The following is a 17,332-nucleotide window of genomic DNA, read 5'->3' as shown; positions in this document are numbered from 1 at the left end:
AGTGAGCAGGTCTCTGTGACATGACATGATGACTGAGGTTAAAGAGCCAGCAGGTCTCTGTGACATGATGACTGAGGTTAAAGAGCGAGCAGGTCCCCATAACATGATGACTGAGGTTCAAGAGTGAGTAGGTCGGTTTCGCCCCTGTGGCGCAAGTGGCTAAGGTGCCAGCCATGTACACCCAAGGTGGCAGGTTCAAATCCAGCCTGGGCCCACCAAACAACAATGATGGCTGCAACCAAAACATAGCCGGGCGTTGTGGCAGGTGCCTGTGATCCCAGCTACTTGGGAGGCTGAAGCAAGAGACTCGCTTGAGCCAGGAGTTGGAGGTTGCTGTGAGCCGTAATGCCACGGCACTGTACCCAGGGGGACAGCTTGAGGCTGTGTCTCAAAAAAAAGAGGAGGTCTTTGTGACATTTTAGTTCCAGCTCAGGGCACACCGAGCCAGTCTAGAGACATGTACTTCCGCTCCATCTGGTAGCAGCATTTCCCAGCAAAACCCAGTCACTATTGATGTGTATAATTGATCAGTTTAAAACTGTGACTAGAAGAAGCCTTGTTGAGGCAGTAAGGCATAACTTCATTATATCCTGCATGAAGAGCCAGCATGTGGGGATGTGGCTGATGGGCCCCATTTCAAGGCTGATTCTGGTAATGATAATGTTTAAGTAGCATTGATTGTTCTCTAATTGAATTTTTCTTTCTTTAGGCCTCTTCTGAAGAGCTAAAAGCTGCCTACCGGAGGCTGTGTATGCTTTACCATCCAGACAAGCACAGAGACCCGGAGCTCAAATCACAGGCGGAACGACTATTTAACCTTGTTCACCAGGCTTATGAAGGTCGGTGGGGGGCTAGGCTCTGTAGAAACATCCTGGTAGCAGATATTCGATTTTTAAGAGACTTGATTTGTAGAGGATAGAAAAAGAGAGTCCTTAGAGGTGTGTAAAAGGGTGGTTAGTGTAGTACTTTTTACTGACAGGGTCCTTTGAAAGAGTAGTATTTTGCTTTGGAAATCAATATGTGTCTAGTACGTAGAAAATGAGGGTCCAGGTGAAGGCAGAGCTGTCTCCGCGCGGGGATGCTCAGGTTCTAAATCGTTCACCACTTTTCTCCTAAAGGGAACTCGTAGAGGTAAAAGGCAGATCGTTACTAGGAAGCTTCCTTTGTTCTCTTTTTTGTAAGAAGATTCAAGAATGTGTTTTTCCATCTAAAAGTGATTTTATTGGTTCTGCTATATTCAGTTAAAGGAATATTCTAACAAGAGAAAGAATATATTAAGAAGGCTAGTAGGAAACAGAACCAAATAATTTACATTTTATACTTCCTTCTTCTATATATCTTATATACAGGAGAAGCTCCATAGCTGATCACCTCCTTAAGCTGACCTAATTTTCATAGAGCAGATGTGCACGGCATGTGCGTATCAGCCCGCAGGCCTCGTTCCTTATGTTGACCACCTCTGTGTGTTGACCAGTTTGTTACTGTCCCTTGGGTGGTCAACTTACAGAGGTCCTACTGTATAGGCAGAAAATTTGGTGATATATTTGTTTATAAAATATTGAAGTGCCATGATTGCATTAATGTACACAGCTATAATTTAATAAAACAAAAATATTGAATTTAAAGCGAGGCACAGTGACTCATGCCTGTAATTCTAGCATTTTGTGAGGCTGAGGTGGGTGGATTGCTTAAGCTTAGGAGTTCAAGACCAGTCTGAGCAAGAGCAAGACCCTGTCTCTACTAAAAATAGAAAAACTAGCTGGGCATTGTGGCAGGCACCTGTAGTCCCAGCTACTCTGGAGGCTGAGGCAAGAGGATCACTTGAGCCCAGGAGTTAGAGGTTGCACTGAGCTAGGACACCAGGGCACTCTAGCCAATGGCCTTAGAGTGAGACTATATCTCAAAGAAAAAATTAAAGTCACTAATGAGTGCCAAGTTCATATTTGGGATGATGAAAAGTTCTGGACATAGTGATGATAATTACACAACATTCTAAATGTACTTTATGCTGTTGAATCATAAGCTTTCAAATAGTTAAAAGGGTAAATTTTATGTCATATGTTTTCTACAACTGAAAAAAAAAGTAAAGGCTCGGCGCCTGTGGCTCAAGTGGCTAAGGCGCCAGCCACATACACATAAGGTGGTGGGTTCAAATCCCCAGCCCAGGCCCGCCAAACAACAATGATGGCTGCAACCAAAAAATAGCCAGGCGTTGTGGCGGATGCCTGTGGTCCCAGCTACCTGGGAGGCTGAGGCAGGAGACTCGCTTGAGCCCAGGAGTTGGAGGTTGCTGTGAGCTGGGATGCCACGGCACTCTACCCGGGGGGATAGCTTGAGGCTTTGTCTCAAAAAATAAAATAAAATAAATAAATAAAAATTAAAAACATATGAAATCACTCTTAAAATATATGACAAGTAAAATAAGCTGTTTATTCCAGAACCTATTGATGATTTGCTCCTTAGACTAAAAATTAGGTAACATAATTCTTTAGAAAATCATAAAGCTGTCTCACTGTAGATATATAGCTCAGTGCGTTTCACTTCATAGTTGTATTGAAAAGTTAGATCTTAATGACCAATAAAAATCAAGCTGTAGTGTATGATAAAAGTATGTGGTTGGCCTGTTATTACCAAATTTAACTCTACTCAAACCACCTATATGGTGTCATCACCAAAAGTATCTTACTTTTATTGTATTCTGTTGACTAAATGGCTTCACTAATTTTCCTTTAGTGTTTTGGAGATTTGGAGTTAACAGAAAAACCCTAGCAGTGCTTGTGAAAATGCAGCAACAGCAGGCCCAGCCTCCTTGTCCTTAGCCTAAAGGGAGACCAAAGGAAAATAGGGATAAATAATTCCTCATTAAATCCTGGACATTAACTCAAGAAGTTTGGCGTCCACATTTTTCCGATGGTCAGCATTTCTTTTTGCTCAATAGATTTAAATATGGATAGAATCATTTTCACTGCCAAGGTCTTACCAGAAGTTGGTAGAGGGGAGGAGGAAGATAATGACCCTCGGCCTCACTGACCTTTAGTTCAGTCTGGGTGTCCTTTGAATAGCTCTCACCCGTACTGAGAAATCCTTTCCTGATGTACTGCCAGTGATGTGGTTGACAACACTATGAGAGGTGTTTGTCTTTTTAAATGATTTATAAAGACCAGGTATGGTGACGGGCACCTGTAGTCCTAACTGGTTGGGGGGTAGGCACAGGAGGATCACTTGAGCCCAGGAGTGCGAATGTAGCCTGGGCAGCATAGCAAGACCTTGTCTCTGGGCTGGGCACAGTGGCTCGTGCCTATAATCCTAGCGCTCAGGAGGCCCAGGTGGAAGGATTGCTTGAACTCAGGAGTTCGAGACCAGCCTAAGCAAGAACAAGACCCTGTCTCTACTAAAATAGAAAAATTAGCCAGGCTTGGTGATGGGCACCTGTTGTCCCATTTGAACCCAGGATTTTGAGGCTGATGTAAGCTAGGCTAACGTCCCTGTCCCTAAAAGGAAAGAAACAAGAAAAGGCTGGGCGCCTGTAGCTCAGTGGTTAGAGTGCTGGCCCCGTGCACCAGGAGTTATAAGGTTCAAGCCCAGCCAGGGCTTGCTAAACAAAAGAAGAAGAAGAAGAAGAAAAAAGAAAAAAATGATTTATAAATAAATAAGAGAGGTACACATAAAAATGTAGACTATCTTTTTAATTAATAAAACACTGCAGAATAAATAAAACATTTTTCTAGTATCAGATTTTATCCGTAGTTTTATATTAACCTTCTTTAGAAACTAGAATCAACTCTTTCGAGCCAGCTTGATTTTATACACAGTGGCAGAAACCTAAGGTGTTTTTTTAAATTCACCTGTCCTGCAGTGACACAGGAGCCAGTGCAGCTTCCTACATGGTGTGCCTGGTACACTGTGTGCCTGTACCTGACATTTAAAGAGTAGCTTTGACACTGAGACAGTCCAACTTTTGTCCTTTGTAGCCGCCTATAAACACATCGTGGCTGCATCAGAAAAACGGTTAGGAATCAAGACAGGGAAGAAATGAAGAGGATCTCTAGAAGATTGTGATTGGATGGGGGGAACAAGAAGAGGTAGATTTATCTAATGACACTATTGTCAGTGTTTTCAGAGAGGACTGGAAGGTGGGTCTTATGCTGTGTAAACATGTTTGATTTTTAATTTGCAGTGCTTAGTGATCCCCAAACCAGGGCCATCTATGATATATATGGGAAGAGAGGACTGGAAATGGAAGGATGGGAGGTAAGAAGCTGTGCGTCTGGTGTCCCAGAAAAGTCATTCAACAAGCCCGAAACCTTGCCATCTGTGATAATGTCTGTGAGAGTTTTTAAAGACGTTAGAGTCCCTTGTGTTATAGTTTTGGAGGTTGAATTGTAGACTTGGCTTTGCCACATTGTAACTTTGTGAACTCCGAGCAATTCAAGTATCTGATTTGTCCTTAGTGTCCTAATCTGTCAAGCGAAAAGGAAGAAGAATGGACTATAGTAGTAATTTTTAACCCAGGGGCTGGGGTGGGAGCTGGTGCGGCGGGGGGCTGGTGGGAGGTTTCTTCAAGGGGGCGATTCTGCCTACACACTCCCTTCCACCCTCCACAGTTGGGCGCCTCTCTCCCCCACCGCTTTTCAGAAAAGCTTCTCTATCTGTGCTTCTGGGAATGGGTTATGCATGTTTGTGCTTCCGGGGATGTGTTAGGCATGGGAACAGAATGGAAGCAGAGAAGTGTTGAGGGCTGCTGCATTTCCTTATCTGTGATGACCCTTCTGGTTCTGAGGTACGATAAAGTTGTCAGATACAATGTGGGAAACAAAATATATAGCAAGTATCTATGAAATTGGTTGCCCTGGGCAGCCTTGCTGTGTGAGAACAGTCACAAAAATTCAGATAATTTGTTTTCTTTCGCTTTGCCACTGAAGAGCAGTAGAGCCTTGGGCAAGTCATTGGGCTGCTGGTACTTTCGTGGTTTTATCTGAAAAATGAGTATGAAAATGAGTCGTAGGTCGTAGGCAGCGCCCATAACTCAGTGGGTAGGGCGCTGGCCCCATACACCGAGGGTGGTGGGTTCAAACCTGGCCCTGGCCAAACTGCAACAAAAAAATAGCCAGGCGTTGTGGCAGGCACCTGTAGTCCCAGCTCCTGGGAGGCTGAGGCAAGAGAATCGCCTAAGCCCAGGAGCTGGAAGTTGCTGTGAGCTGTGACGCCATGGGACTCTACCGAGGGGGATAGAGTAAGACTCCGTCTCGACAAAAAAAAAAAAAAAAAATTAGTTGTGAAACTCTAAATTGCTACAGGGATATAAGGAAGTTAAAGAAACTTGGTTCTTTAGCCATGGTGTAGTCTGTTAGTAACAGGGATTGGCTCTCACTGAGTTACTGTCTCCATCATGTGAGGGTCCCCTGGAGTCTTCCAGTGTTTCGTCTCAAGTGTTTGTGCCTCTCCCAGTTCCAGCATGAAAACCTTCTAAAGACCTTCAGATAAGGAGTGGAAGAGTTGCAAAGTGGGGCTCGATTTCTCTCCACCACTTGAGTCCGTGGCTTTGGACCACACCATTCTACTTACAGCCCTACACAGGGAACTGCAGCTTCTGACATTGAATACCTGGGAGGTCTGCATGAAAATCACTGAGACATGGGAAGATCTGGTGACCCTGGATCTGAGGCCCCTGTCCCGTAGACTGGTCTGGCTGGCCAGGCCGTCCCAGTCCCCGCACGCTCTGTTGTGTCACATCTAGCCTTTCATTCATCATGCGCCCTTCTGGCTCCAGTAGGCAGCGGTCTGTGTGTGCGTGGCCTGGCTTCATGGAAGCAGCAGTGCCTCCTGTCACTGAACAAGGGCATTAGTTCTCTGTAGTTATAGGCTGAGGCCAATAGCTTAGCATTTTCTCTTCCAGAAAGAAATATAGAATCCTGTTGTAGTTATTTTCACCCCATACCTTATATACCACTTTAAAGCTTCCTTGTTTTTAAGGATGTGGGTGAGTTGCAATTTTTAAGGCAGCCATTGGAGCCACTAAAAAGCTGTAGAACCCCATGACATATCTCCCCTGCAGAATTTAGGCTGTTCCAGCAGCAGCATCCTGATTTGGAGGGAGTGATGGGATCTTCCAGCAAAATATCACATGGTTTCCTCTCACCAAACCTGATCACCTTCCCTTTAGAAACATTGTGATTATGAAAGTATGTAGGCATTTTCTCTTAACCCTGAGGTTAGGCAAAAGAAAAAAAAGATTAAAATACATAGGCATTGGCTCAGCACCTGTGCCTCAAGCGGCTAAGGTGCCAACCACATACACCTGAGCTGGCGGGTTCGAATCCAGACCGGGCCCACCAAACAACAATGACGCTTAAACCAAAAAATAGCCGGGCATTGTGGCAGATGCCTGTGGTCCCAGCTACTTGGGAGGTGGAGGCAGGAGACTCACTTGAGCCCAGGAGTTGGAGGTTGCTGTGAGCTGTGATGCGACAGCACTCTACTCAGGGGGACAGCTTGAGGCTCTGTCTCAAAAAAAAAAAAAAAACTACATAGGCATCTCATTGCCAGGAAATAGAGGCAAAAAAACAAACCATGTAGACAGTTGCAGGTGGTGAATGGATAAACTTTATATTCATTTTTTAGTGAACTACTTAAGGAAAAATAGGTTTTCCTGGATAAATTCGCTTTTTTTTTTTCATATTGATACTGAGCTCTTATTGCAAGATAAATATACCTTCAAGGAGGACTAAATGAAGGTAGCGCCCCAGATATTTGCTCGGAGATATATTCGTGCTTAACAATAGGAAAATTGAGCCCCTTGTTGATGCTGTACAGGAAGCGTCTCCCTGAATTTGTGCATTTTGTGGAGCTGGCACAGTGGCCCTCACAGAGTCCCTGTGCCTGGCTGGACTGTCTCCCGTGAGGGTCTCCTGCTGCACCACCTGCTTTCACTGCGGGGAGGAAGTTGTGTCCCCTGGGGCTGTTGCTAGTATTTTGAAGGGTATACGTTTACCACATAGTTATTGAGCTACACATTTTGGGAGTCAGTGAAGAGTGAAGGGCGTTGTTAATACCCTGAGTGTCTGAGATGCCTTCAGTCCGGAGATCTGAAAGTACTCAGCAGACATGGACGTCACTGCCCGCCCCGCAGTACTGTCACCTGCAGTGGGGGACACTGAAGAGGAGACTGGAGCTTTCTTTAGATTGCACAAAATATTGGCCCTGTCTTCAGTCATTAGGGACGTTTTCAGTCTTTTTTTTTTTTAACCTTCAGGAGACTTTATTATCTCTGGCATGATTCCAACAGAATGAGGTGCAACCATTCCTGACTTACAAAACCAGACATTTTAGTTCTTAAAGTTAGTTGGCCATGCTCACGCGGATGCCCGCAGTGGAAACGAAATTGGTCTTTGCCTCAGAATAGCAAAGATCCAACTTTGAACTGTGATCATTTTGACAGTGCTGAGTCTGGTAATGGCCGGTGAGTGGGATGGGAGCCCCGTGACTCACCTCCTGCAGGTGTCACTGTCGGGTGTCAGCGCGCATGTAGAGTCCGTGCGTCTGCCTGGGTCAGCTGCAGTTTAGTGTTTGTCTGTCGTCCGTCCTTCGCTTTTGCCCACCTCTTTGACATCAGTCTTGCGGTGCTTGAGAAAGTCAGCCTCTATCACAGTCTGTGATGTGGTCCAGACAAGACTTAGAACTATCACAGCACAGAGGAGACATGACCAAATGCAGGGTGGTGTCTTGGACGGGACCTGGAACAGGAAAGAGATGTTAGTGGAAAAACTGGTGAAATTCAAAAAGTCTGGGTTTAATTAATAGAAGTGTGGTGATAACTGGTTTCCTAGATTTGACAGATGTCTCCTGGTTACAGAAGATGTTCACATTAGGGGAAGTTGGGTGGAGGGGATACTAGAACTTTCTGTACTATCTTTGCAACTTTTCTAAAATTCTAAATAATTTTATAAAATTATCCCAAAATAAAAAGCCTAGCTAGAATGATAGCATTTTGAACTGCACAACACCTTGGGAAGTGTGATTTAACGCTTCTCATTTGATACAGGAGACCCGAAGCTTAGAGAGGTGGAGTGACTTGCCCAGTGTCTCCCAGGTTGGAAGTCGTGTCAGAGACAGAGATTCTAGATGTCTGTCCTGTTTCTGTTAGGCCACCCAGCTTCAGGGTATCTCCTTATTCCTTTCTTTGATAAATCCGGTTTCCTGGCTGGCGCAGGGAGAGACCTAGTTGATGAATGGTCCAGGTGAGCAGGATAGTTGTATAGATTCACGAGCTGCAGATGACACGCTCTGTTCAGGAAAGCATTGAAAACGTTGAGTATTTACCAGCTGTGACGCAGCTTAGGACGCTTATTCCCAGATCGTCTATCCAGGGTTGCTGAGTTGGAGATGAGCAGCTCACACTGGCTTAGTCCTGTTCCGCTCTCCAGTGTCAGGTCTCTGTTTGAGGAAGGATGTAAATAAGGCTGGCAGAGGCCCGTGGGAGCCAGTGAGATGCCCTGCCCAGCCAAATGTCTGTACGGCTCTAGAGGAGCCAGCGAATGACTTTGTGGTTAGCTCTGATTGTGCACCAACTGTTTGCAAAACTTGTGTAAAGTAGGACTGGAAACGGAACGACCTGGCGCCTTTGGATTGTCTGACTCTGTAGCTACTGCAGAGAAGAAATAATTTGCAGCCATTAATTCAGCCTGTAAAGGTTTTAAAAAGCTAGAATTCCTCAATTTTTTTTTTTTTGCTATAGCTTCTTTGGAACCTGATACTTTCCAGTTTTTTAATTTCCTGTAGGGTTTGAGTCAAGATTTAAATTCCCAGAATCTTACAGATCTTTTTGGGGGTGGGGAGGAGAAATATATATAGTAGTATTTGGGCATATTCTTTTTGTTTGTTTGTTTTTGAGACAGAGTCTCACTCTATCGCCCTCAGTAGAGTGCTATGGTGTCACAGCTCACAGCAACCTCCAGCTCTTGGGCTTAGGCGATTCTCTTTCCTCAGCCTCCCAAGTAGCTGGGACTACAGGCACCTGCCACAACACCCAGCTATTTTTTTGTTGTAGTTGTCGTTGTTTGGCAGGCCTGGACTGGGATTGAACCCGCCAGCCCCGGTTTATGTGGCCGGTGCCGTACCACTGAACTACAGGTGCCGAACCTGTATGGGCATAGTCATGGGTCTGTTTATATCACTGGCTAAAGTTACGGGCATTCAAACTTTAATCTACATTTTTGAAACTAGCATCCCGTTAAATAGAATATTGGGTTATGAAGTCTTCTTATCCAGGTTGGGGTTGCCTCCTTAGTCTGGCTGTGTTGAGGAAGTACTTCCCATCCAGACTCACAGTCTCACGCCTAGACCTTGCCCTTGGTGATGGGTGGCTTAGGTCACTGTTGGCAGGGGCCAGATAAATCACAGGTCCACTGAATTAGGGTTTAGAGTCATGAATAAATTTTTAAAGTATTTTCAATCATTTTTTCTGGCTCTTCAGTGTAAAATAGTTGATTGCCTCCATGTTTCCTGAAGCTCTCTTTTTTTGTTTGTTTTCATTTGATGAAGGAAGATACTAAGAGTCGATTGAGAAGATAATGAAAACTTTGAAAAACTGTACCTTATTTTTGTCCAGGCTCAGCGGGGTGGCCTTCAGGAGTGAGAGTAGCATGACCAGGTGCACCGGTGCTGGTATTTCTGAGCCTGCCTCACCTGTTAAGTAGAAGAACCTGTTAGGTTTCCACGAGGTCACACACCAGTTCCTGTCCTGCCATTGGGGACTTTCAGTTTGTTCTTGGATGGTTTTAACAATCTTTTCATTTTAAAGCTTTCTTTAAAAGAATCATCTCTCCCTTTTTAGTAATTATTGATTTATACCAGTTTATTCGGGGACATAATATTGTTTATATTATTTTTCTGTGTTTACCTCCTGAAAGTAGTGAACACATTTCTCAAGTTTCTTTGGATGAGCTAGTTTTATATTTTTCTATTTTCTTGAAAAATAAAATAAGGCTTGGTGCCTGTAGCACAGTGGTTTTGGTGCCAGCTATATACACCCAGGCTGGCAGGTTCAAGCCCAGCCTGGCCCAGCTAAACAACAATGACAACTGCAACAAAAAAATAGCCAGGCATTGTGGCCAGCGCCTGTAGTCCCAGCTACTCTACTGAGGGTGACAAAGTGAAACTGTCTCAAAAAAGAAAAAATTCCTGCAGCCTCAGAGATAAGTCACTAAGATAAAGAAAAGAATGTTTAAGTCATTCTGGAAAGCCCAGGGAAAACTCAGCCGTACAGTGATTTGGAAGGTGGTAAAGCCCTCCCCTGACTGGGCAATCTGATGGAAAAAATGCATTGCAGGTCCCTCGGCTCTTAGGGTCCTGGGGACAGGGCACAGCAGGACCACAGGCAGTAGGCACAGCACAGAATCAGTGGTTTCTTCATTGGTGTACATTTCTCTCACTTCCTGGGTCCTCACTTGTCTTCTCTGCTTGATTCTGTCATGGTAGGTTGTGGAAAGGAGGAGAACCCCAGCTGAAATTCGAGAGGAGTTTGAGCGGCTGCAGAGAGAGAGGGAAGAGAGGAGGCTGCAGCAGCGTACGAATCCCAAGGTAAGCCGGGGGCCAAGTTTAATGAGGACACGTTGAAAGCCGCCATCACCTGAAACCCTGTCTACAATAACTAAGTGGGGGTGGGTTACATCAATAACATAACAGAGCTGAGTGGGACAAAATTCTTCTTACATTATTTCACCTCTGAGGGGTATCTTTCTGGATAGCCAGTCCCTCCCTGATAGCCGTCAGCAAAGCTGCTGCTGGTGATCAGGAGACAAGTATTTGGAACATACTGAGAGAAGACAAAAACCAGTCAATCCCCTGGTTTTCCCAGAAGCCCAGGAGATTTCCCAAGCAGAAATACAGGCTAGTTCTCTAAGACCTTTTCCTCCGACTGTGGCGCCCAAATCCTTGACGCTGAAAACAAGTTAGAGGACAGTGTCAGGAAAGGACAGCCACTCGACTGCATGAGCATTTCAGCAGCAGAACTCCATTCCTAACCAGTTAGAATATGGAGAGCCAAGTGGTGCAGTGTTTGGGGCATTTCCAGATTGTCACGCAGAGCCCCTGCTTCTATCACTCCAGGGCATGCGCCATGAGCACTAGGCACTAGGCACCAGGCACCAGGCTCTTTGAGTATATATCCCAGCCATGTGTCACCTACGATATCCTGGTCAATTTGAGATGCCAAGTTACTGAGGGCCTAATTGAACATGGCACAGTGTACTGCACAACGGTGTTTAATGAGAGGGCTCAGCACGCTGGGTGCAATGGAGCTGCCTGAGCTCACAGGTTCAAGACCACCTAAACCAGAGCGAGACCTTATCTCTAAAAATAGCCAGGCGTGGGCTTGGCACCTGAAGCTCAGTGGTTATGGTGCCAGCCACATACACCAGGGCTGGTGGGTTCGAACACCGCCTGGGCCTGCTAAACAATAATGACAACTGCAACCAAAAAATAGCCAGGCGTTGTGGCTGATGCCTGTAGTGCCAGCTACTTGGGAGGCTGAGGCAAGAGAATCACTTAAGCTCAAGAGTTTGAGGTTGCTGTGAGCTGTGATGGCACCATAGCACTCTACTGAAGGTGACATAGTAAGACTTGGTGACCACAGGGAGTCACATATCATGAGCTGTTCTTCTCTTTTTCTTCTCTTTTTCTTTTCTTTTTTTTTTTTTTTTTTTTTAGATAGTCTCTCATAATACCCATCAGTCTTTCTCTCTGGGGGCAGCCCTTTTGAGCACCTCTAGAAAAGACCAGTTGATGTCAGTTCATCAGACGTCATTGCTGCCTTGTTGTGAACTTGTTTAGATCCCCTGTGGGCAGAGCAGAGAATTAAGTGCGGATTGTTTGGAGGGGGCTTGACCATCCATCTCTGAGAGCACATGTTGCTTTATTTTTTTGATCCTATTACAGAATAATTTCGTGGAGATTATTACATTATTTCCTGGACCATTCCATTCTTTTGCTGCTATAGAGGTTACTATAAACTTCCTGGCGAGACCCCATTGGTCACTGGAAAGGCTCTGTTATCAGCATGGTTCACACAATGTCTGAGAAACACAGTTCAGCTGTGTCACAAAGAAATTGTAGGTGATGTATCACATAAGGCATATACCATAGTAATATTTCTAAATCCCAGTGTTTTTACAAAGATATGAGTACATTAATTAATTATTTTGAAAAGATTTTTTTGTTTTTTAATTTTTGGTTGCCGTGGCTAGTGGTTACAGCCATCAGAATGAGCTGTGCTTTAACTTCAGTGTGTTCTGTGGAAATGATTCTGATGTCATAAAACTGACTCAGCTTGGCTGGCAGGATAATAGAGCAGAAGAAAAGCTGTTGATGCCCATATGTTTGTTGTGTTCAATGGCAGGAAGGGGCAATTTGCCGTATGCAGAAATGGGCTGCTGTTGAAATTGGAGAGATTGGGAAGCTGTTGCATTAGGAAAAGGGACAAAAGCCTGGCTGATCTGGGCCTTCGGAGAAGAGTCATGGCTTTGGTGATGTGTGTGGAAGGTGCAGAGGATCTGGAAGATGAAAAGCTGTTTGTCTTTAAGTATTAGTTAGAGGGCTCTTCCCTCCATCCTGTCCCCATAATCACTTACAAACAAGACTTTAGCATCAGACTCCTGTTTGGGGGGTAGGGGGGAATGCAGTGGGGGCAGTAGTAGTGGTTGGGCCGGATTGGTTTTAGAAACCCTGGTGCTTCTGAGTTTGGTCCTCCATAAAATTAAAAAATTCAAGTTCTTTCATTTCAGATAAAATGATTCCGTAGGAATAGTCATCACCAGGGCCATCCTGGGTTCATCGTATCTCACATTGCCTCTTCTCCCTTGTTTTGGTGGAGTTGTCCTTTAGGGAAGACTTTGGCAGAGCCACCTGTCCACTGTCTTCTCAGATTAATAGGTCTGTAACAGCGGTGTCTTCTGCAATGCTTCGCACGTATCATCCTGCCCACCAGTGACCTTTCCTCATGCCTGTAATCCCAGCACTGTGGGAGGCTGAGAAGAGAGAATTGCTTGAGCTTAGGAGTTCAAGACTTGCCCGAGTGAGAGTAAGACCCCAACTCCTAAAATAATGAGCAACCCAGCCAGGCGCTGCAGTGAGCGCCTGTAGTCCCAGCAGCTTCGGGAGGCTGAGGAAGTGGGATGCCCACAGCCCAAGTCTGAGGTTGCAGTGAGCTGTGATGCCACTGCACTCTGCTCAGGGCATAGGATAGGACTCTGTCTCAACAATAACAACAACAACAAAAAAAGCAAAGAAATAAAAATAATAAGAGGGGAAAAAAAGACCCACAAAAATTCCTCATGTTGTCCTTATGAGCAGATAAATAATTCAGCATGGGGCGGCTCTTGGGGCTCAGTGGGTAAGACGCTGGCCCCTGTATACCGAGGGTGTTGGGTTCAAACCCGGCCCCAGCCAAACTGCAACAAAAAAATAGCTGGGCATTGTGGTGGGCACCTATAGTCCGAGCTACTCGGGAGGCTGAGGCAAGAGAATCTCTTAAGCCCAGGAGATGGAGGTTGCTATGAGCAGTGTGATGATCTACCAAGGGCGATAAAGTGAGACTCTTGTCTCTACAAAAAAAGAATAATAATAATAATTCAGCATGGGTAGTGTGGATGTGCTAATTTGATCACGATGATCATGAACAGTGTACATGTGTCACATCATCATGTACACCTTGACTATATTATATAATCTTTTATTGTCAATTAAATATTTTAAAAATTTAAGAAAGATTTGAAACTCCCCAAAATAAACAACTGGTTCTACTCACAGAAGCCCGATGAGTAACTTGGTAAGAAGCTTTTCATGGTGGGACGGAGGCTCCAGTTCACCATGCTCCGAATCTCTGAGGGATATTAATGAAGACATGCTTTTCACACTCACAGTTGACACACAGCTGAGGGAGAAACCGAAGATTCTAAAAGAGTGATCAGGAATGCAGGGTTTAAACTGCAGAGTAAAGCTTAGCGGGGATAAATGTGCCAGCTAAGAAGGGGACATGGGCTCGGCGCCTATAGCTCAACCGGCTAAGGCTCCAGCCACGTACACCTAAGGTGGCGGGTTCGAATCCCCAGCCCAGACCCGCCAAACAACAATGACGGCTGCAACCGGAAAAAAAAAAAAAAATAGCCGGGCGTTGTGGCGGGCACCTGTGGTCCCAGCTACTTGGGAGGCAGAGGCAGGAGACTCACTTGAGCCCAGGAGTTGGAGGTTGCTGTGAGCTGTAATGCCACGGCACTCTACCCAGGGGGACAGCTTGAGGCTCTGTCTCAAAAAAAAAAAAAAAAAAAAAGAAGGGGACATGGTAAAAATGGTAGGTTTTCACTGACTCACTGGGTTAATATTAGCAATTTTGTGGGTTGGGGGGAAAGCTGGTTGATTTATTCACAAAGTAATTTAAATTGATTGCCTGTCCTGTGTTAGGCACTGTTAGAAAGTGGACATTTGGCAGAGAACAGAACAGACAAAAACCTAACCCTGTCGCTAACCCTGTCGTGGAGCTTAGCATTCTAGTTAATAAGCAGATAATATGCAATAAATGAAATATGCTGATTACACACTAGAGTGAGGGAGGAAGGGCTGCCATTTTAAATTGCTGGTCAGGCCTCACTGAGGAAGTGACTCTGGAGCAGGGAGGGAGGAGGTGGCCAACACAAAGGCCAGAAGTGCAAGTGGGTCTGGAAAACCCAGGAACAGTGAACAGGAGGGACAATATGGAGGGAATTCGTGGTTGAAGTCAGAGGTGCAGCCTCCACTTCCTGAGTGTGAGCCAGTGTAGGGGTGGAGGGCGGGCTGAGCAGGGAGGGCGTCCATCTGGGCTGAGTGCTACTGCATCAGGAGTGGCTGACGTCCTCCAGAGAAGAGGACGAGGCCGGGCCTGGTCTCTTCTGCTCCAAGCCTTGCCTGTGAGTAGTGGTGTTATTGGGTTATGTTAGATCCTTCTGAGCAAGAAATAGGTAAGGCTTACTGACATAAGAGCACTACTGATTTAAAATATGCCTTTAAAGACCTTTTGGAGAGGCTCTGCATCTGTACCTCAGTAGCTAGGGCACCAGCCACATACACCGGAGGTGGCAGGTTCAAATCCAGCCCAGGCCTACTAAACAACAATGATAACAACAAAAATAGCCAAGCATTGTGGCGGACACCTATAGTCCCAGCTACTTGGGAGGCTGAGGCAAGAGAATTGCTTAAGCCCAAAATTTGAGGTTGCTGTGAGCTGTGACGTCACAGCAACTCTATTGAGGATGACAAAGTGAGACTGTCTCCAAAAAAAAAAAAAAGTGTTGGAGATTTTTTTTTTTGGAGACAGAATCTATTTGTCACCCTCAGTAGAGTACAGTAGAGAATCTGTCACCCTCAGTACAGTCACAGCTCTACACCCTCTAGAGTATAGTAGAGTCACAGCTCACAGCAACCTCAAACTCTTGAGCTTAAGTGATTCTTTTACCTCAGCCTCCCACAATGCTTGGCTTTTTTTTGTTGCAGTTGTCATTGTTGCTTAGCTGGCCCGGGCTGGGTTCGAACCTACCAACCTTGGTGTATGTAGCTGGCGCCATAACCATCTTGCTATAGGCACCAAGTCTGGAGATAATTTTTAAGTAGCTTCTAGTTTCGAAACCCTTTACATATGAGAAGTTTTTTAAAAAACTATTTTTATCTAAGTGATATGTGGAAATGGTTCAGAACAGGGGTTGGGAGCCTTTTCATGTTGGAAGCCACATTAACTTAGCTGTGATTAAATAAGGCTGCATTCAAGAAACTTCAATTAGATATACTTAAAATTTTACATTATTGTGTAAAAATCTAATTACCATGTCCTTAATAATTTCAAAAAATGAAAACTATTTTTAAATTTTAAAGTAACCTTTTAATGATTTTGTTGTTTCTGCTTTCTGCTGAAAAGTATTTAAATATTTGGTGGCTATGTGGAGGTCCCAGTTTCAGTTGATCCCTTAGATGGGTATCAGTTATTTGTGACTTTAAGGGCACCTTGATTTAGGTTAGGTGAGGAGAACATAAATTTGCAGCAATGAATGGTTGAAAAGCAAGAAAGCTTTTTTGGGGGCATGTTGCTGTAGGCGTGGGTATTCTGCATTTTTCCATATTTTAATTGGATCTTTCTTAGCATCAAACAATGACTTTAAAATGTCATCTGCTAAGAGCTCAGTCAGTTCCATCTATAGGTCTTTAGGTGCCTTGGAGATATCAACCAGGTGAAGCTGAAATGCTAATTCGAGTGTGCCGTCCGGGTTCTCAAAGTCAGCGACCCTTTCACTGTATTCTCCGATTAATAGGTCTGTAGCAGCTGTGTATTGCTCAGTGATTCACAAGTGTCATCCTGCCCACCAGGGACCTTTGAGGAGAATGTTCATCTGAAATATCCTTTTGAATTCAAAGAGATGTTTTGGAGAAAAGATAGCTTTTTTCAAAATGCCTGAATTTTTTTGCCACATATCATATATGGAGAAATAGGTTATTTAGATTTTCTAAGGTATCACACAGAAATGCTGCATCCTCATAAACATCTTCTTTAATAATTCACATTGCTGATTCTGTTCTTTTTTCTTTTTTTTTTTTTTGCAGTTTTTGGCCAGGGCTGGGCTTGAACCCGCCACCTCTGGCACATAGGGCCAGTGCCCCACTCCTTTGAGCCACAGGTGCTGCCCCGATTCTGTTCTTTATGAAATTTAACTGTTTTTGCAGAGATAAAATTTTGGCGTCTGTCGCTCTGACAGCAGCTTTAGAAAGACACATATCCACACTGAATGCTCATCACTCAACTTCAACCTGTTATGAAACTGACGGTGCCAAGTTTCATTTGCACCTATACAGTGTTGCAGAGTGTCACTTAAAATAGTAGTTTTAGCACAGAGATTTTGCTGATGCAAGATAGGATGAAAAGAATGAGAACATCTGGTCTGTTAGCGCTTTATCCATGCAGTAAACCCTTCATGTTTTCCTGACATGGAAGGTGTACTGCCTGTAAGTACTAAATTTATCAAATTCAGTCCATCTTCATGACATTTATCTTAAAAGCTGTTGAAGGATCTAATCCGCCAGATGCAGTGGCTCACACCTGTAATCCTAGCACTCTGGGAGGCCCAGGCAGGTGGATTGCTTGAGCTCCTGAGTTCAAGACGTTCCTGACCAAAATGGAGACCCCCGACTCTGCTAAAAATAGAAAAACTGAGGCAAGAGGATTGATTGCTTGAGCCTGAGTTGGAGGTTGCTGTGAGGTATAAGGCCACAGCACTCTACCCAGGGCAACAGCTTAAGATTCTGTCTCAAAAAAAAAAAA

At 44.6% G+C, this 17,332-nt stretch overlaps 1 protein-coding gene across 1 annotated transcript in view; it reads left to right on the top strand.

The window, feature by feature from the left end:
* DNAJC11 (DnaJ heat shock protein family (Hsp40) member C11) overlaps window positions 1–17,332 on the top strand; it is a 62,761-nt gene that overhangs the window by 22,722 nt on the left and 22,707 nt on the right. The window contains exons 2-4 of the mRNA XM_003793239.3: window positions 710–839; window positions 4,178–4,251; window positions 10,477–10,578. Of these exons, the coding sequence (XP_003793287.1) occupies window positions 710–839; window positions 4,178–4,251; window positions 10,477–10,578 (306 nt within the window). The remainder of the gene's footprint in view (window positions 1–709; window positions 840–4,177; window positions 4,252–10,476; window positions 10,579–17,332) is intronic.

This window comes from Otolemur garnettii, unplaced genomic scaffold, assembly GCF_000181295.1.
Source record: "Otolemur garnettii isolate 467f Iridium unplaced genomic scaffold, OtoGar3 scaffold00067, whole genome shotgun sequence".
Lineage (NCBI taxonomy): Eukaryota > Metazoa > Chordata > Mammalia > Primates > Galagidae > Otolemur > Otolemur garnettii.
This window is presented reverse-complemented; position numbering and strand designations above follow the sequence as displayed.